At 40.9% G+C, this 20,179-nt stretch overlaps 1 protein-coding gene across 1 annotated transcript; it reads right to left on the bottom strand.

The window, feature by feature from the left end:
• Positions 1–4,139: 4,139 nt before the first annotated feature.
• On the bottom strand, positions 4,140–17,324 carry CHRNB4 (cholinergic receptor nicotinic beta 4 subunit). Its single transcript, XM_063170168.1, has 6 exons — positions 17,127–17,324; positions 12,416–12,561; positions 10,623–10,667; positions 10,388–10,497; positions 6,965–7,937; positions 4,140–4,918 (listed from the first exon to the last, which is right to left on the bottom strand). Exons 1-6 carry the CDS (start codon positions 17,179–17,181, stop codon positions 4,778–4,780), a joined length of 1,470 nt encoding a protein of 489 aa, XP_063026238.1. The 5' UTR covers positions 17,182–17,324; the 3' UTR covers positions 4,140–4,777.
• Positions 17,325–20,179: the final 2,855 nt, after the last annotated feature.

Genomic DNA, 20,179 nt, shown 5'->3' with positions numbered 1-20,179 from the left:
AGCCCTATCTCTCAGAGCATCATTCACTTTGTCCCCAGACACATGCTCTTATGATAATTTCTGTAATTCTGTTAGTGTGGAGGAAATAGGCTTTACTGTCCATTTGATTTTATTTCTTTTTTTTTTTTTTTTTTTTTTTTTCTGAGAACTCAGCTGCTTGGTCTTTTAGCTTAACCCTTTGTGGATACTTTTGGTTTTGCATTTCCAGGGCATTGAGGCTAAATGGTTTCCCTTTCTGTCTCCTTGCTATAAGCATCGTTATAACTGAGAATTTTGTTTGTTCTTTTTAATCCCAACAAGAAATGAGTTAAAGCTTCAAAGATCAGACCATAATTGGTGTTCTCCAAAAGTCAATGTTTAACCTCAATAATTTGGAAACACTGGTCTGCAGAGGACACGAAGAGCCATAGCATCAAGAGATACAGATATTTTAGCTTAATTTGCCTCGTTACTGACACTTTCAGTGGTGTTCTTATGGCACAGATATTTTGTTTCTAACATCTCATGCTGTATCTCCTGGTGAAATGAGCTAGAATTGTGGTAGAATTTTTTTTTAGGACTGGGGAGGGAGATGTGATGAGAACACCATGACTGCATTGCAGAACTACACAGAAGAAGAATTTGTCTGGGTAAGGGGAAGCTGATCTACCAGGAAGATCTGAAACAATAACCTATGAAGCCTTTGTTCTTTGACAAACATGCTGCTATTATTGGGGTTTTGCTAAGATTTGTTAAGATCAAATCTTAATCAGTTCAAGTGAGGAAAAAAAGAACATTTTCCCACCTTTGGTCTAGGGTATCAATGCTCCCAGTTGTTCCCAGTTTGCTGTGGCTGCAGGGGTGCAGAAAGAGTCCCCAGTAAATGTATCTGAGTGCAGGTGGTGAGTGGTGGTGTTGGAATTTCTACATGTTCTGATGAAAGGCAAGATTGGTTCAGGATTAAAGAGTTTTGTAATGGTAGGGAATGGAGGGAAACTAAACAGAGATTTTTCCTCACTTGTAGGGAAGCAAAGACTGGTTGCACAATACCATTAAAAAATTTTAGTGTAAAATACATTTTGAATGTCCACTTTTTTTTTTTTTTTTTTTTTTTTTTTTAATGGAAAGCATTATGGTAAAACCCCTAAAAAGTAGAAATGTTGAAGTTTATTTTGTTCAATGAACTGGGACATTATCATATTCATATTTGCCCGCAAGACATTTTTGATATTTCCTTTTCTCTAGTCTTTTAGTTTTAAAATCTTGCCAAAAAATAAAAGCAGAAAACCCTGTAATTCCTTGACAAGTTAAACTGGGAGCAGTTCTATCTGTTATGTAGGTGGTGCTGTCCAGAGTTTGGCAAAAATAGGATTTGCCAATTGGAAAATGCAGTTTTAGGAGGTCAGTTTTTTCAGAATTTTAGGAGTTTGGGGGAATTTTTTCATTCTGAAGTTTGCTATGGATTAAATTAGATCTGGAAATGCTAAACCTACAGAGGTGGTTCCCATGAACATAACTAGGAAAGAGTATATTGTTTCACTCATGGTTAAAAAGGAGTAAGCTGGCCACAGTGTATGAAAAGCACCAGAGCCCAGCATTTCCTGGATGAGGAGCTCTGGTTCTGCAGGGATCTCCCTGGGGCCAGTGATGTGCCTCTTGAAAGCTTTTTCTGGGTTTGTCAAGTCTGAGGACTTCAACTGCCTGGACTCTGTGATAGCTGCTAACTGAGCTGCCAAATCCTTTCTAAAACTTTTGTCCATGCTGAGGATAATTTAGCTGAAGGCTGCAGTTACAGAGCCAAGCATTATCAGTCTTTGCTGCTCATAGAGATAAGGGCAGTTCTGAGATGGGAGCACCTGGGGCCTCATCTCAGATGCATTCAGGCAGTGAGGGGGAGGATAGGAGGGAGCTGGGTAGGAGAGTAATGGGGTAAGAGTGGGACAGAGCCCAAAGTGCTGTTGGTGCTGAAAACAGCAGAAAGGGGTCTGTGCTCTGCAGGGGGGGCTGCAGCTGCTTTGCTGCATCCATGGCTGCTTGGCTGGGTGAGTCCCTCTCCCTCCTGCCCTGAGGGAGTGTGCAGCAGCTCTTGCAGTGTTTAAGTCTGCACTGCCTCTTTCAGAGTCCCTGTTCAGCATTGGTTTGATATTTAAAGGGCTTTCACCTTTACACTGCCTGCACAGTGCTGGCAGCTTCTCTGGCTTCCCAGGTGCTTTCTCTGTAAGCAGAAAAAGCTGTTCAGCAGCTGGGGCATGTGTGCACCTGTGGTTGGGATGTAACCTAATACAGCAGCAGCTCCTTGCCTGGGGAAAGCAGCACTCTGCTCCTGGGGCTGTCTGTGCCCCATCTCACCTCACAGCTGTTGTTACAGCTGCCTGCAGAGCAGCAGCTCTACTCTCCAGGTCTGAAAAGGAGAAGGAAACATTTGAGGTGGGGAAATGCCGTTTGACCCATTTAAACTTGGCACCACCCAGTGGTCATCACGGGAGTGTCCAGAATAGTTCATGTTTGGGGAGATGGCCAGGGGGCTGCCCCCCTGTGCCAGGAGGATCTGGTGATCCCAGGGTGTTCCTGCATCACTGGGGCAGGCAGTCCCACAGTTATCCCTCACCTCCCTGCCCTGTCTGTGTGAGTGACACAGTGCTTAGAGGAAGGGGAATGGGAGGGAGGGTGACAGTGTGAACCCTTCCTCCTTCTAACGTGGGGCTGAAGGCAGCCTCACCCACCCCACTTGTGATCCTTCTCCCCATCTGTCCTGGATTGCCAAACAAATTGTATTCTATTTACCATCTGTATGGCAGTTCTCTTCTCTTAAATGGGCAGTTTTCCTTGTCTCTTCCACACCCACTCCTCCCTTTCACTGCATGTGAAACACTGCATGGCTGATCAGAACTACAGTATCCCGTTGGGAGATGTAAGTCCAGAGGAAGGAGCCAAGCATTGCTACCTGGATATAATCTGGAGATTCTGGAATACCAGCACAGCTTTCTCCTCTGGATTTCCCAGAGGAACAGCTGCCTCTTCCACTACACCTTTCTACAGGATCCCTGGTCCAACAAATCACACCTGACACTGCAGGAGGGCTGCAGCCACAATTCCAATTGGACTGCTACCAACACCCTGAGCAACAGGGTGTCAGGTTGTGTTCTGACTCTGTCAGGGTTGCTTTGGTTTATTGCATTGTTCATTTTTCTTCCTAGTAAAGAACTGTTATTCCTGCTCCCATATATTTTGCCCACGAGCCCCTTAATTTAAAATTTATAGCAATTCGGAGGGGGCGGTTAACATTTTCCATTTCAGGGGCGGCCTCTGCCTACCTTAGCACAAACCTGGCTTTCCAAACCAAGACACCATCTTCTCAGACTGCCAGGCACCCAGCCCTGCTGAAGTGCTCCAAGGGACCCTCCCAGGCCTCAGGGATGGGGTGTGCCACTGGTGCAGGAGGGGTTCAGCCACCTTGGGAGGGAGTGAATGCAGCCCTGCAGCTGCTCAGAGAAATTGCAAAGGTGTGAATACACAGCTAAATCTTTGTACTTATCTGAGGCTGCCTGGGAATGGCAATTCTAGGTAGAAAATGTGGCTTGGTCTTGATGAAGTCAAGTAGGGCTGGAACTGTCTTCAGCTGTGGCTTGTTGAAGAACACAGTTTTAGGTGTCAACTAATTCCCCTGGGACAGGTGAGCCTCAAATCCCCTTCACAAGTAATAGTGGATTTCAAGTTTGTTTACCAGGTGTTAGTTGTACTTACCAATGGTGATACAATTGTTGTGTGTCCACAGCACCCCAAGGAAAAACTGAGATTGATTTCACTTGAAAAGTGCAAGGAGCCCACTTTTCTTTTTGTAGGTTACCTGGAACAAACTGTGGTGGGATTGTCCTGTGATGGGGGTCTAGGGCCTCAATCTGTCCTTTGCCAAAAACTTTGCAACTCTATGTGTTTCCCTAGCTGATTTGTTGAGGGTTATACTTAAATCCACATTAAAATCTCTCCAGAAGAGCACACAGGTCTGTGTGTGCTCACATGTCCTCTCATTCTTGCTGCCTTTCACCATTGTCTTCTCCCATTGCTTTCCTGTGCTCGTAGCCTTAGACTCATTAAAGTGTGCTTGTGCCCCAGATACATGAGCTGTTAAACTTGCAGGCAATTTGAGGACTAAATCTATATAAAGGAAAATTTTATGGTTTATTTCTATTTCATCACCAAACAGAGTATTATATACATGTTTGTTTATCATACATTAATTTGGCCTTTGTTAATCCATCAGGTACCAGAGATGGCAAGCTGAGAAACCTTTCAGTAGCTACCTCAGAAGTGTTTCTGTTTCTCAGTTCAGATGTAAGTATCATACCCACTTGCAAGTTCTTTATAAATCAGACACAAATAACTTTGATGCATTTGAAGAAATTTCATAGCAGTACCTTCTTTGTAATATGGAACTTGCAGTATTCTAAGGAAAGAAAATATCCTTCCTAAGGCAATGTATTTAAAATACATAATAATATGATGATGATGATGCCAGGATGACATCTTGTACAGCAAAAATCTCTCACTGTAATGTTCAGACTTCAAATAATTGAAAAAAGGGCAAGATATCACCAGAAGTACTGGACTCACTGAAAAAAAGTAGTTTTTTATTTGTTTTGGTTTTTTCCTATCCCAGTAAATCAAGTTCTATGTTCCTTTTCCCTACTCTAAGGGATGTAAGTGCAACTCACTGGGCACCTTTGTGGAGTTAACAAAGGGGAACTGAGAGCAGAATGAGACCAAATGTCTGTGTAAGTATTGACATTTAAAATAATAGCTAAGGGTTTATGGCAGCAGTGTGGTTTTGAAAAAGTGGTTGCAGAAATAATCCAACAGTCCCCAGGACACAAACAAGGACAAATATCCAGAGAAACAGCCTGTCCACTACCATGGCAACATATTTCCAATCTTCAATGACCTGGAAGAAAAAGCCAATTAAAGATATTAGTAATTTGTCATATTCTTTTGGTCTTCCTCTCGCTAATGCTGAGGTTTTGTTTATCAAAATAAAAGGAAATTATCTCAAAGTTCAGGGAATAAACTGGCTTTAGGCTTGGTGAAGGATTTTTCTCCTACAACACATCTGAGCAGTGGAGAAAAATACAGTAAATATTTCTTAGCTTTCTTGGATGCATCAGATACTGAGTGTGTCTGCCTGGTGTGGTGCCAGCCCTGAAGGACCCACACTATAATCCAATTAAGGATTTTTTTTTCTTCAATTTTAGATTGTAAATGCTATTAATCTGAGTGGGCAAAAATAGATGGTGTTTACTGCTGTTAAACAAGGTTAGCTTCAGAGTTCTTTTCTTATCAGCAGTCATCTTATTCATCGGGTTTAATGCATATTAATACTGTTGCTTTTTTTAAAATGCCTTTTTGCCCTGCATGTGTTGTCTGTGAAAGTCATGGCCTTAGATTCTGCCTCAGACTGAAGTGACCAACTGAGGGAAATATATCAATCTTCATTTGGAATAATTTTTCCTCTCTCATTGATTCTGGTTACGCAGGGGATGTCTTCACATCAGTGACTTTATCCTCCTTGTCAGTTGAATCATGTCTGATATTAGACCATTACATATTTTTCCTTCAGTGCACACTTTTAATTCCCACTGCTGCTAATGGGAATTGAATGCTTCTGCAATCAGACCATATAAATGTATATGAACAGTTGTTATCACACCATTGTGATGAGGCAAGGAAGCAGAGAATAAAGTTATGAATCTAGAAAAATTGTATGTAATATCAGAGGACCCCATATGAAAAGTAGTAAGTGGATTTTCAATATATAAAAGTCTCTTGAAAATTGTTCTTACTACCAAGTGAAAACTTTGTAGATCTTTTAGTGTGCAATACATCCTTGCAAGAATTTCTGAGCTACTAGAAAACCTTTTCCTGCACTATGAAGTCGGCTTCTGTTCAGTCAGTTTCAATGTTTACAAGCTCATGTCTAATGTTAATAGGTGAACTTCTTTATTTATATTGACAGTAATTTCAATTAATAGGAAACATGAACTACTCAGCAGCATGCTCCTCTAGGGACTGCTGCAAGATCAGAAACCAGACTTTATTTAATTTGTTTGACTGAGGGAGGGGAAGCACAACAGGAATAGAGAACCTGGAGTCTCACTGTGGTCTGGATTAGAGAGAGGACAATGGTAAGTATGAGGATGATTTTTCCCAACTGTGGGTGCTTGTCTAAATAAAACCTGTGACCCACCTGAATTTTCCAAGTGTTATTCAGTGTTTCTATCAACTCTATTGTGCTAGTGACAGGCCTGTGAGTAGGGCAGGGGAATAGAGCAGCAGCACAGCTTAAATAAAGCATGGCTTAAAAATAAATTTCTCCTAACCTAATGAGTCTGGTATATATATAAATAATGAAAGAAGTGTCAGCTCTGTTGAGGTTTTTAATCCTACCTATGGTGTTTGCCAAACACATGCAGGTGTCTTAGTCTAGAGAGGGTGTTTGCAAAGGGCTTCTACCAATTTTGCTAAATTCTCCTTCTGGGCATTCATTAGGTAAATGAATGCATGAGCTGCAGGAACACTGAACATTGTTTTCGGTTAGCTTGGCCTGACCATGGATCGAATCACAGTCTTACTGATTCACAATGGTGAAAAATGGTCTATTTCTAACCTGGAACTGAATATTGTTTTCTTCCTCTGCCAATCACCACTTGAATGTGACAACAAAGCTTTTTTAAGAGTGTTTCATGACTTACTGGGCAATCAGCAAGCTCTTTTTGTTGAAATAGCCATGTTATTTATCAGGAGACTATTTGCAGTTATCAAATTGCTTTTCCTTAATTGCATAAATTATTTCCTCTTATGAGCTATATCTCGAATCTCTCTAAAATCTTGACAATAGCTAGAGGGTTCAAATATGCTTTCTGAGGAATAGCATGTTACAGAGGAGGACAGAAGATGAACTTTGGAAGGACAAGGATTTCTCATTTTTACTTACACTCTGGTCGTTGTCATCGCTTTTCATGTGCTCTGCTATAAAACTGACTCCATCGATTGCTTCTCGCACTTCAGGAGAAAATTTCGCGCCTGTTCTTAACCTAAAATCCCGATGGCTGCTGACATTGTCGGGTGTCTCAGAGAGTTTCATATCATATCTTTTGACAGAAGCTGTATTCAAAAAATAGGTAGAGTTCTTGTAGAAGTCAGATGCCTCCATACAAGGATTCTCTGCTTTTGTCTTTTTGCAGTTGCATGGCTTTTGCCGTGGAGAATGATTTTCTGGGCGCTTCATGAACAGGTAGGCCGGGAGCCTTTCAAGGAAAACCAGCTTTACCCAAGGGGGCATAGTGTGAGTACTTGGAGATCTGTGGTGGACATTGAGCACACAGACACTGGTCACTATTGAGAAGGTCACCAGCACCATTGTAAACATGAGATACTTGCCAATCAGCGGAACATCTAGAGATGTTGGAGGGACAATTTTGGAGATCAGCAGCAAGAACACAGTCAAGGCAAGCAACACAGATATGCATAAAGTCATTTTTTCACCACAGTCTGAAGGCAAGTAGAATACTAGGATGGCTAAGGATGTAATTAGCACACAGGGAATGATAAGATTGATGGTATAAAAAAGTGGTTTCCTTTTAATAATGAAGTCATATGTCACATCGACATAATTGGGGTCCAGAGGGTTTACAGTCCTTCTTCCTGGGAGTGCTACAATGTCCCACTCTCCGCTTGGTGTGAAGTCGTCCATGCTCGCCGTGGAAGTCTTAAGCACCATATCAATTTCTGTGTGGTCGTAGGTCCAGGAGCGGAACTTGAGGGTGCAGTTCTGTTGGTCAAATGGGAAATGCTTCACCTCAATCTTGCAGGCACTCTTGTAAATGGCTGGTGGCAGCCAGCGAATGCTTCCATTGTTCAGTACAATGGCATTTGTGTACAGCGAGACCTCGTACGTGCCGTCCGCACTGAGGAGGGGAGAAAAGAGAAAGGGGAGAAAGTGGTAAAATATTAGGAGGAAAAACAGTTCAAACCAGAAAAGGTCTGACATTCTTGATCTTGTGGGCCCCAGTTGTTCTGAGAATCAAAGTTTAGTAATGCTATTATTCTGAAATCTATGCTGTAGGGAGTTATAACTTGATAGGGAGATTAATGTATGCATTTCTCCCAATCAGATAGTTGATTTTTGATCCATTACTTACAGAAAAAAACTTATAAAATTATTATTCAATACCAAATATACACCTCTGTTTCATCCAAAGAAATCAATGTGTTTTGTAAATGTTTGCTCAAATAATTAAAGCTTCCTACATGTCTGAAGGCTAAGCAAAAATGAGATCATCCTATGTGAAAGCAGAGGTACCTTCGATTTGGAGTGTAGCTGCTGCTAAGAACACAGAGCAACACTCCTAAATGACTTGGACAAGGAATTAAGGATGAGCTGCATTAGTTAGAAATGCAGGGAGAGTGTAGGCATAGGAAATGTAATTATATGGCTTATTTATTGCATCACTCCAGTTAATGTTTACTTATTACAAAACCAGAACAGACAAGCCACAGCGTTCTTAGTGCCCACAAATAATCTTGGCTTTGTATCTCTTCCAACTGCTGAATTTCCACCAGGGGAGTCTTCTATGTACTGATGGGCCCTTTAACTTAGGGAGAAGATCATTATCAATCAGAAGTATCTTCTGCCCAACAGTGTGGGCCAACAAGGTAGAGCTGTTTAAGCCATTAAGTATCCTGGGGTAGTGTTTGTTGACCAGGCATCATGGAAAATCGTTATTTCAGTGCTAAGGGTGATTTTTTTTTTTTCCCTAAGCAGGGAAATGCTACAAATAACTAAGGCTTGGCACATGTGTCTGAGTCAGTTAGGTTTGACTCTGGAAAGGGCTCACCTGGGTGAGGCAGTGAGAGCCTGGCACTGAGCTGAGACCTTTGCAGCTAATTCATGCAGACAGTGAAACAACCAGATGTGGAAGTGAGTGGCTACAGCCACTAATAGGGGTCATTAGTTCATTGCCAATGAGATAGCTGTTTTTTGAGAAATGAATTGTGTCTTAGTTCTGACATATCTGTACTCCCTGAGTTACCTTTGCCATCATGCTGGGCAGAATCCTGGGCTGGGAGTATGTGAGTTGTGGTGCTGACTGTCCTGTCTCAGTGGAGGGAAGAGGCTGGGCTGCACTCCCAGAGCCCTCTGCACAGGTCCCAGACAGAGCTGTGGGCATGGGGAGCTTTGTGTTTTCCTGAGCACCTCAAACTGACTGATGCCTCTGAAACTGTGCTCCAGCAGCAGGAAGTTACATGGGGCTGTCCTTTAGCTAAAATTTAATTGAAGCTTTGTACTAATGTAGAAATCCAATACAGTGAGGCTTGTTCCTGTGCATTTAAGAAACCTTCTGAAACTATTCCTTTCTATTTTTACAAGCTATTAAACGGTATCAGTTGTCCAGTAGCAAAAAGAAGCAGAGGGCAGAGGCACAATTTACCAGAACAAGCTTTGAGCAGGCAGAGTACATCCTAATCCACTGGCTGAATTATTTTGTGACTCATGCATTAGATTTAAGTGTTCATCAAATCTGGTTTCCAGTAGTAGGATTCCAAGGACTTAACTCAGTTATATATAAACTTCCTGGGTTTCCCATCTGTATATGTTCATAAATCATCGTGTGCTCATGAATTCGTTGGTTTTCAAAGTATTATAAAAGTATAAATTTTGATTATTAAAAAAAAAAAAAAAGTTTATTATCCACTTCAAGGTTTTGCTAGAACTTAAACCAAAGCAAAACAAAATTGTCAATTCCTTTGTTTGAAAGACGAACTGAAGTGCAATATTTTTCTCAGTACTATAAAGCAACAGGGTCAAATGTTGACAGATTTATTATGTATTCATATAATGAATTTTTTCAATGCTTTACGAAAATGGAATATAATTTGGGTTTTCTACATGAATATGAACTCCTGGAGTTATGGTATGTGTGAACTTTGTAACAGATGTGTGTCCTGGGGTCTGTGGTAGAAGAAGGAGTGGGGGAAGAAGAAAACAAAACTGTATCTCAGCCCCTAAGAAGTCTGATAGGATTCCAGATGTCTTCTTGCAACTGCACTTATACCTACAATTTATTCTTTCCATACAGTCTATTTTCATAGAAATCTGTCTCAGTTGTGAGCCTTGGCATGGATCCTGTGCTGTAGCTGCTCATGCTGCAGACACCTTCCAGCTCTGCTGGAATTTCTTTAACCAGAGCGCTGATGTTGAAAATTATCTTTGAGCCCAGTAGCCCAGTCAGATACACTTGCTACTATCTAAAATTCAGTTTTAAAATTTTACCAGACCTGCTTCATCATTTCTGATGTTTGTTCCTTGGTTAAAATTTTGTTCATTGTCTGTGTAAGCCACACCAGTTTTACTTACTTATTGTAAAGCACAATGTCTGGCAGCCAGATGTGCTTTGCAGGTATTCTCAGCTTATTTATTCCTTCATAGTCAGAGGGCTTCCAAGCCAGCCGATAATCAATCCACTCCTAAGAGAAGAATTGGACAGTAGTGATGGGAGTGTCCAGAGCAGCACTAACAAAACAATCATGTGGTGGAGTGAGAGCAGTTGTATTTGTGCTTTGCAAGAGCCATTTCTCTGTGGGTTTGTTACCTGGTTCAGCCAGACGTTCGTAGTCATGATCTGCTCCCGTTCATTCTGCAGGGAAAAAACAGAGACAAAAACTGGCCTCTAAAATGTTTCACTTCATTGCAGTAATAAGATTTATTCAGTGGGTTTTTAAGCATGATTTTGTCTAGTGTATTTCAAGGCAGACATTTCTCTGAGGAACGATGGCCAGTCTTGTACACATACTGATGATAAGTAGTAACCCCATAAATGCAGAATTCCACATGCCTTTTAACAACAACAGTTATGGCAGGAATGCAGTTATTTGGAAACAATAACCACCACCTTGCTAAGCTGGTTTCCTATCCCACCCCACCCCTCTTCTCCACCCTTGATTTGAAACAGAAGGGACAGTTTACCATCGGGGAGGCCTATATGAGGTTGTGTGAGGTTGGTGTAAGGTTTGCCATGTATACCATGTCTCTAGACAGCAGTCCAGAAGAGAAACCTCTCTGTAGAAGATCTGTCAGGATGATTTCTGCAGGAAAATGAGTTAATTCTCTGATCCTGAAAATGCTGGAGGTTGTTGGAGCCAACAAGATGCCTAATTTTATTCTGCTCAAAGAGTGAGGCTATAGAGGAATAGGGACTGAGCTGTGCTGGTCTTGGTCTTTGCCTATTCATCCACCTTGCTTAGGCTGTTGATCACCAGGACCTCTGGAACAAGACACCTCCCTTTCTATGCCCAGAATCTGCAGTCTGAGGGGACACTGTGCTCATGGTGGTAGTGCAGGATGTAAGGTGTCCTGTCTGTGTCCAGATGGAGCTCCTCAGGAGAGAGAGCACTTAACTAGATTCATCTGGTATACATGGCATTGAATCCTGAGTGTATATGTATTTACATCTATGACTATCTATATATATTATATCCAGTCTGCATGGCTGTATGAAACTTCAGCAATTTGTACAGTTTCCCTTACCTTCCAACAGAGTCTTTCTCATTTCCTTTTGAATTTCAGAATATGCATTCTTTATGTCTCTAAAAGTTTGCAGCAGCCCAGTCACAAGCCCTTACACAAATTCTGACAGGAGGCAGTCATCTGTATCTTCTCTGTCTCTCTCAGGGAGAGCAGCAGAGTTGAAAGTCCAGTTCAGGAAATTATTCCCACTTATATACTGGCTCTCATTCCCACTGCAGTTAATGCTAACTTCTCTTAGTAAAGATGTGTTTATACCTTGTAATAACTGTCAAACACATACTAACCTTGTGGGTGAAAATGTCTTTTAGACCCACTGAAGTAATTGTTATTGAATATGAGGAGTTGCTTTCATGAGGATTACTTTAACCATGTGAAGCTGTTCCAGCCAGAACTAATGTGTGTTTTTCTTTACAACATTCCAGTGTTCTTTATTAATATGCCTGATATGTCATGTGATTTGGATGTGGCTTTGTAGCTTGTTTTCAGGCCATTGAAGCACTTCAGTAGAAGATGGATTAGCATTCCATGATGGTGGATGGTGAGCACTATCCAGGATAGGTCCTGACCTGGGGTAACTTAGAGTAGCTGTACTGAAATCAGTGGAATGATTTTGAATTTAGCTAGATGGAATTCTATTGGATGAAGGTCTGGGACTTCAAAGCTTAGGCACAGACTGGTTTCCCCATTGTAGCTCCATTGTGAGGTCTAAAACCAGGAAATTGTGTGTATGGGCTCTGCCTATTAATAGTGTTACACAAATGAGAAAAGAGCAGAGATGTAGCAATGCCAGTATAACTATTAATTAGAGAGCTGTGCAGGTAGTATTGAATGTAAAGGCATAGCCTAATTTGAACTTACCACACTGATGAGCTGTGCCAGGGAAACCTGCAGTTCTATGGATACCAACTGGGAGGAGTTGACAGCTGGTCGAATTAACTTATTGTACCTGTCAGGACTCAGCAGGTGGTTCATTAGTTTTTCTTCAGCATCTGCTGCCATGCTTCCTGTAAAGCATCACAAAACAGGATTATGGAAGGGACACTAAAGTGACATGAGGAAGGGCTCACAGAATATCTGTGCATCAGATCATCTTTGGGAAATAATGACAGCTTTTGATTTTCTAAAGGCTTGTGTGAACAGGAGGACACAGTGCTTGCACTGATATCTGTTCTGCTGAAGTTGACTGTCTTTCACAGATCAAAGCAGATCCCTTTCAGGGTTTTTTGTAATAAAATGTGGAGCTCAAATTGGTAGATCCTTTTGGGATTACACTCAGAAATAGAAACTGGCAGCAAACCACCCTCTTGATAGCAGGGGAAGAATTATTCTATGATCCAAAGGGGGGATCCAGCTGTCACTTCTCTCTTTAGTGCTGTAGGAGACTGAGTTGCAGGTACACATACAAATTTAAAGACTCTGCTTTATGTAGAGAAAACCAGGGGATAAGCTTTAGGAGTCATAAAGAATTTTTTAATGTCTGGGGACTCTCTAGTAGCTAGTGATGTTTCTGTTTCAAAATTTGAAAACCCTAGGCAGTATATTAGACTTACTTTATGTGGAAGTAAAACCTGATTTGTGGACCAGCACAAATACTGTAAATCCTTGCCAAAGCTGGAGTCCAGTGACTACAAAATACAGTATCTACAGTTTACTATCAAACAAGCTTGAACATTCCCTGTGGAGCAGAGCAGCTTCTGGCACAACCCCAGGGTCATTTATTCTGTTCTCATGTTCTTTGTGTGCTTTTTAAAGTCACCCCAGTGGACTTTCAAACCGCTGTTGACCACCTGACCATGCTGATGAGCAAGGTCCTGGTGACATCCTGCTGACAGAACTGAGCCAGACACCCTGTGCTCTGTGTTGGGAAGGTCTGGGTTGAGATGCTGATGAAATTACTGTGTTAGTGCACACAGGTTCCAATGCAATGGATAGAATACCTCTTCCATAGAAAAGGTCACCCAATTCAGCTCACCTAATTCACCTCTAGACATTGTAGAAATCAGGGCAGTGTCCTTACAGCATACATGCTTCATTATTTCCCAAAGCAATTTCACACAGTAAAAAACACTGGCTATGCAAGTATTTTAAATTTGTGGTACATTAATTTGTTTTGGGGTTTTTTGTGTTGTAGCATATCCATGAAATCTGGGGAAGGGCAGACACCAAAAGATCGGGATCAAATAAGCAGCCAAAGTTTGTGTGCATGTCTAGAAGGTGCCACATTTCCTTGAGAACTGGGCTGCAAGTTGAGAGGCTGAACAAGTCTCTCTTTAAACTTCAAATTCTTCTGAATCCAACCTGGGTTCAGAACCTAAATACCCTAAGACCTTCTTGTTTCTGATCCAGTGAGAGAGTGGAGTGAGGTAAAAGGAAAGATTATCAGAGATTTCACATCTAAGCACAACTGTCACTCAAGCTTTGTGGAAATGTTGAGGTCAACACCAGGCTTGATTTAATTCTTGTAAGACCAGCATGGACTGTGGCCTGGTAGCCCAAATTCTTCATCTATACTTAACTCTAACATGGTTCTTCAGAATAGGTTTTTCAAGTACTTTCCAAGGCATTTGGGAAAACAAATTTGGATGAATGTATCTGTGTTTGCTAGGTCAGTTTGTTTTTTGATTTATACTTGCTTTGTACCTCCCTGCAAGTCATTATAAAAACCCTATACCACGTGATATTTTAATATGACATTTGTTCTCAGTGCAAGGTGCCTAATCAAAAGCTTATCAGGCTAGAGCTATGCTGAATCTTGCTAAGCTTCAGATTCTGGGGTGGTTTCCTTGTGTGTAGCAATCAAGAAAAAGCTAAATTTGATACTGTGAAGAAAAGAGGGCCATGTTCTAGGAATGAATCTTGTGGTTATAGGTTAGAAATACTATGGTAGTTCAAGAGAGAATCCCTGTTAAAGTTTTTTTATTGCGTTCTTTGGTGGAGTTTTGTGTTGGATTTATTGATAGTAGATTTTTTTTTATTAGACATTCCCACTGTTGCATATGTAAGTGATGTAAACATAAGGCTATAATTCAAATATAAATTGTCAGTTGGTTTGTTTCATTCAGTGGTTACTGAATACTGTTAGCAAAGATGTGAGTTCTTGTTTGAATTGCTAACTGTGTTTTCACTGCATTGCTGCCTTTGTCTGGATATTCCAGCACAGAGAGTATTTGCTAAATGGGGAGTAAGGAGTAGGAACTGTAGAATATTTGCAGAAAGCTAATTCTGGATTTGTAATTAGTTTTTACTCTGAAACGTGCTTTTAGCAATCACAGTCATCTGGTCTGCAAATCCAAACATGGTGTGGGGTCTGCATGTCTGATGAGAACAGCTTAGATTTCCAAGTACTCACTGTTAATAAACTTTGTGTGGGTTAATGACAAACCATGACTTTAGTTATAAAAAAATTTTTATTCAACAATGAATCCCTTTGAGAAATTATTATCTGCTCTTAGTGAAGGCATTCCTTCTCTAGGGATGATCCTCTATAAAATTCCAGCCTTTGTAACTTAGCAATCAGAAATAAAGGGGCTGCTGTCACGTGTATCATACACCACTAGATGTCAGCCCTGCACTGCCTTGAAACTTGTTAAACACCAATCTCTGTAAATACTGGCGAAAAATGAGTGTTTCTTGTCTAATTTTTACAGTCTACTTTCCATTAACAATCTACATATAAACCAGATGGCAATTAATGGGAACAAAATTACCAGGCATCCAGTTTCATCTTTATGTGTATTGTGTGTCAGTAGCCAGGCCTTTGAAACGTCTCTTTTTCCTCTCAGGGTTGGAAGAAATGGAAGTGCAGTTTTCCCCATAAACTGGTTTTATTTCTTTTTTTTCCAAATAGCAGTAATCACCAGAGATGGTGCAGATGGTAGACCGATGCTTTTAGAGAAATTATTTTAACAACAATGATTAAGCAGTCCTAATTTGGGAGTGGAGCATCTTTGTGTACTGAAAGCACTAATAAATAAAGCCCATTGGGGTGAATCCTGAGCTGTGGAAATGATTTTAGCTTCACTGAACCCGCTACACATCTGCTCTGTTTCAGGGAGAGCAATCACCACATACCTTGCAGTACACATTCCTCAGTAAGTGTGTTTGCTCTGTAGGACTATGAGCATTAAAAAAAATTGCACCAAGATGCTTCCAATTTCACAGCAAAAGAAACTAAACTTGTGGAGACTTTCCTTTTTACATAGTCTGATTTAAATACATAAAATGAAATAACTAGACATCCCATTTGATTCCAGCATAATAACACATTCATTGGAGTGATTTCCACAGAAAAGAATAAGGAGCAATGCTGAGAGATATAGGCAAGTTCACTGTTGTTACTGTCTACATTTCAAAATGTAACATAAGACGTATTTCTAGTGTTTCTCTGAACTCAGTTCTCATAATAAATGTTGAAATAATATTTGTTTAGAAATAACACTGTAGCATGTGTTACCATTTTAATCCTTTACTCTCTCACACATAAGTGATATACCAAGTTCCCATCTGTAATTAGTAAAGAACAAGTAAGAAGCAGCAATGAAGCAGTCCCATTATCTTCTCTGAAATAACTTCATGATGTTGTTACTTCTCAACATACTCTCAAGCAAAAAGATTTTCATAATCTCTTAGAAGAACACATGCTGATTTGAAATATTTTTGTTCCAATGGAAGTAGCAGTGAATTTACTGTATTTTAAAGGTTTTTAATTTTTACACTGCAATTAATGCAAATAAAGGAAATACTTAGGGGTTTAGAAATGTATCATTTAAAAATCTAAAGTGGGCCCTCACTCTCCTTTTGTCACAAAGCAGATGTTTTCTGAAGTTGCCTTTCAGAGACAGAAGAAACAAAACAAGTGTGGAATGAATAGACAAAAATTGGAAGGGTGTGATCTGAGGATCTTGGTTTAGTTTCAGCCAGTTTCTCTCAGAGCACTTCAGAGGAGCCTCTCCATGGGAAGAAGCTCCCATGCTAAATGCACTATTTCATGCTGCTGTCAGGCTGTTGTGTTGGCTAAAACATATCAAAGAAATCCTGACAGACTGAGGGAAATATTCTTGTTTAAAAGGCATAACTATTATATCTTTTTGTAGCATATATTTACATATGACAACTTAAACTGTTTCCATTCTAATTTTAAAAATTAGGAAGTATGAACTTGGCAAAATATATGAACTTGAGAAAATAATGGTAGAAGGATGAGATCTGTCATATTTACGGATCATGTCATGGTTCATTTTTTCACCTTCAGTACAATATGCTGCTTTTCCTATCACAGATGATCCTGGGAGCATCTAAAGGGATATTATTTAGTCATTATCATTGTCATGTCCTACAGTTATGTAATTTTATATCCAACCTTTCTGTCCATATTTGTCATAGTGCATGTGCTGATACCAAACAAGCCCAAAACAGCACTAAAATAATCAATTTTATACATCCTCTTAAAGTCAGCAACCTCCTGAGGTGATGGTTATGAATTGTCTGTGAGCTCATGCCACTGCCCTGCCTGTTACCCCCAAAAGCTCTGACTGTTCTGAAACTATAGGAGAAAGAAAAGGTCACTTACCGTTCAGACAAAAGGAGCCCACCACAAAGAGAACGAGGCTGTACATTTTCCTCATGGCAGTAAGAAGAACTGGATTACTGTTCTTCAGCTTAGACAGCTGGCAATAGGCTCTGTTGGCAGAGATGCACAGGCAAGAGATGTAGAAGCAAACCTGAATCTTGGAGGTATGAAATGCCTGGAAAGAGACAGACAGTAGGACCTGACAGAAGCATTCTGCAAAGTGCAATTTTCGTGAGCATAGTGGTCCCTCCCCCTTTGCAGCTGTTTAAAGAGCTTTGTGAAGAGGAAAAGCAAATAAGAAGAGTGAACATAATGTGATAATGTTGAAAAAGGGGAAATGAAAGAGCAAGCTGAGGGACGTGATGTGCAAAACACAACTGCTTAATTCTTGCTACTAGATAACATTTAAAAGGCTTTCTGATTAATGAGTGCAGTGGGTGAGAATAGCTGTGTGGGAAGAACTGGTTAAACTTCGTGCAATAAAACCTCTTAGTGTCAATGAATTATAGCCCCAGCAGAGGGTTATTTTCTGTGTCAAGAGAGAAAGTTTAGTACCTACTGCCAGCCCTTTTTGACTCCAAGGCCCACACGTGTGATCTCTTTAAACTAGAGCTCCAAAAAGTTTTTGGGAGTACCGAGAGAGGAACAGAAAACTTGTTGTCATTTGCATGTGATATGATTTTTAAAAGAAAGCTAAAGCAATCTGTGGTGAAGTAGCAGTAGGGATAAAGACACTCCAGAGGAGCATTAGAGAAATTCTGTGGAATTCATCTTTTAGAGCTAAAGGGTTTAGGACTATAGAGTGTCATGTATTTTGGGACTTGCAATGGGAAGATTTGGGTAGAAGGAGGGGGCAAGAAAATCTTATGTGCTCTTTGCAAGCACTGTAGGACAGGCTGAAACCCCATGGGATAGAAAAAAAACCAACCAACTTTGATCCCCTGTAACTTCTAAACTTTTCTATATGTACATGTAATCAATTTTGTGTAGAGATGCATTTGTTGTATTTATGCTGTGCAAATATCTCAGATGATAAAAAGTTCTGTGGACTATATAGTGGAATTTATGGTTGATGACTTCTGTGCACTCAAAAAAATTTCTCAGCACATTGTTGCCTTATTGTTAAACATCCCAACATTAATGTGCTGGGTTTGCTGCAGATCTTAATTAGTAAGTTAAGCCTTGTATCAGGGGTCACCTGATACCAGGTGCAAGTTCCAGCCTTTATTTTCAGTCTTTTTTTCTGCTTTCATCACTCCCTTTTCTCTTTTATTGACTATCCATTAGCTAGAATTGGTTTAAACTGGGACTGTTTAGCCTGGAGAAGAGAAGGCTCTGGGAGACCTTAATGTGGCCTTTGATACTTAAAGGGGCTTATAAGAAAGATGAGGACAGATGTTTCAATAGGACAAGGGATGATGTTTTTAAACTAAAATGCATGTCTAAATATAAGGAATTAATTTTTTACCATGAGGATGTTGAAACACTGGAACTGGTTGCCCACAGAATTGGTAGATGGTAGAGGCCCCATCCAAGGAAATCAAGTCAGACTGGACGAGGCTCTGAGCAATTTGGTCTAGTTGAAGATGTCCCTGCTCATTGCAAGGTGGAGTTGGACTTGATGACCTTTAAAGATCCCTTCCAACTGAAATTATTCTATGATTCTAAATAGTGTGGGACCTAAGAGGGATTGTGAATGGTTTCAGTAAGAACAGTCACGGTGAGGAAATCTACTTGACTTTAAAAAAAACAGTGCAGTCTTAGTAAGTACCTGTAAATAGACTAACTGCATGAAAATTTAATACCATTTCTCTATTTTTCTCATGTTTAATCAACAGCATGTAAAAAGAGACTATAGAAAATTCTTCTCTTGCAACAGTCAAAAAACCTAGGAGGTGTGTCCCAAGTCTTTATGCTGAGTCTTCCACTTTGTGCTTCTCAACCACAGTGTGCTTGTCAGGTACCTTGTCAGAGGCTTGTATATCAGAGACCTGGCTGCACCCCTGAGCCTGCTGGGCAAGATTGTCTCTCCTAAGGTACAGGGAACTGCTTTCACAGAGCTGAACCTTCACTTAATAAGAGTGTGTTTGAGCAAAGCACCAGCGTGATGGGGAAGAAAGTCTGCATCTGTTTCTGTGTTGTTACCTTCTGATACCTGACCTGTTTCTCCCCAAAGGCAAATCTTCCATCTGCCAGCACAGCCTCTGTGCTTTGCAGTGGCTGTAGAAGGAACAGATGTGTGGCCCCTGAAGTCACCGTGCTTGTACCATCTTACACTGCTTGGTGCTTGAGAGCTGAGCAGCAGTTCAGGGTACAGCCAAACAGGATTGCTTCTCCAAAGAGCCAAAGGGTCACAGACCATGCACTGATCGCTCGGGTTATCCTGCCAAAGCTGAGGTGGAAGGCAGGAATTACCACAGCTGGTTTTCACACACCTCCCTTTTGCCATCCCCTTTCAGTCATTCATTCTGACAGAGCACTCAAGGCCTTCCTTCACCACTCGTGCTCTGCTATTGTTTTCCCCACAGTGATGCTGCAGGATTCCAGTTGTTCATTAAGCTGAGGTCCCGAAATGAAATGCCTTTTTAGCAGGCATTAGCATATGTGCTATTGTGGATTTGCATGTTAATGCACTGTGAAAGCGTGGGAATGGCGGGCAGGGAGCCACCCCCGAACTGGCCGGGGGCTGCTGGTGATGCTTTGCATGCCGTGGGTATTAGAGCTCTCAGATGCATCAGGAATGCAAGATGTTCAAGTGTCCCGGGAAACTGGCAGTCCCCTCATGGGGGTTTATCGTGGTGATTTCCAGCTGCTGTTTGCATTAGGAAAGAACCAGTCAGAAATGCTGGAGCTTTCAAAGTGGAAGCAACCTAGGGTAGAGCCGGCTTCCTTAATGACACAAGTACAGGGAGTTTGCTGCAAAAATAAATGCTGCTGGGTGGAAGGGCACAGGTATTTTCAACTAGTTATGATGCTGAGATGAAGCTTCAGAAAACATAGAACTGACTTAATGTTGCACTAACAGAACAGCTGTCACTTTCTGCTTGAAAATT

The sequence above is a fragment of the Melospiza melodia genome, chromosome 15, assembly GCF_035770615.1.
Source record: "Melospiza melodia melodia isolate bMelMel2 chromosome 15, bMelMel2.pri, whole genome shotgun sequence".
NCBI classification, from domain to species: domain Eukaryota; kingdom Metazoa; phylum Chordata; class Aves; order Passeriformes; family Passerellidae; genus Melospiza; species Melospiza melodia.
This window is presented reverse-complemented; position numbering and strand designations above follow the sequence as displayed.

Excerpts from the sequence above, each read along its gene's own strand:
- CHRNB4 (XM_063170168.1), bottom strand. The coding sequence starts at position 17,181 with ATGAGGAAAATGTACAGCCTCGTTCTCTTTGTGGTGGGCTCCTTTTGT. Across the intron at positions 10,668-12,415 it reads TGGCACAGCTCATCAGTGTG|AATGAACGGGAGCAGATCAT; the intron begins GTAAGTTCAAAT and ends TTTTCCCTGCAG. Across the intron at positions 7,938-10,387 it reads GACATTGTGCTTTACAATAA|TGCGGACGGCACGTACGAGG; the intron begins GTAAGTAAAACT and ends TCCCCTCCTCAG.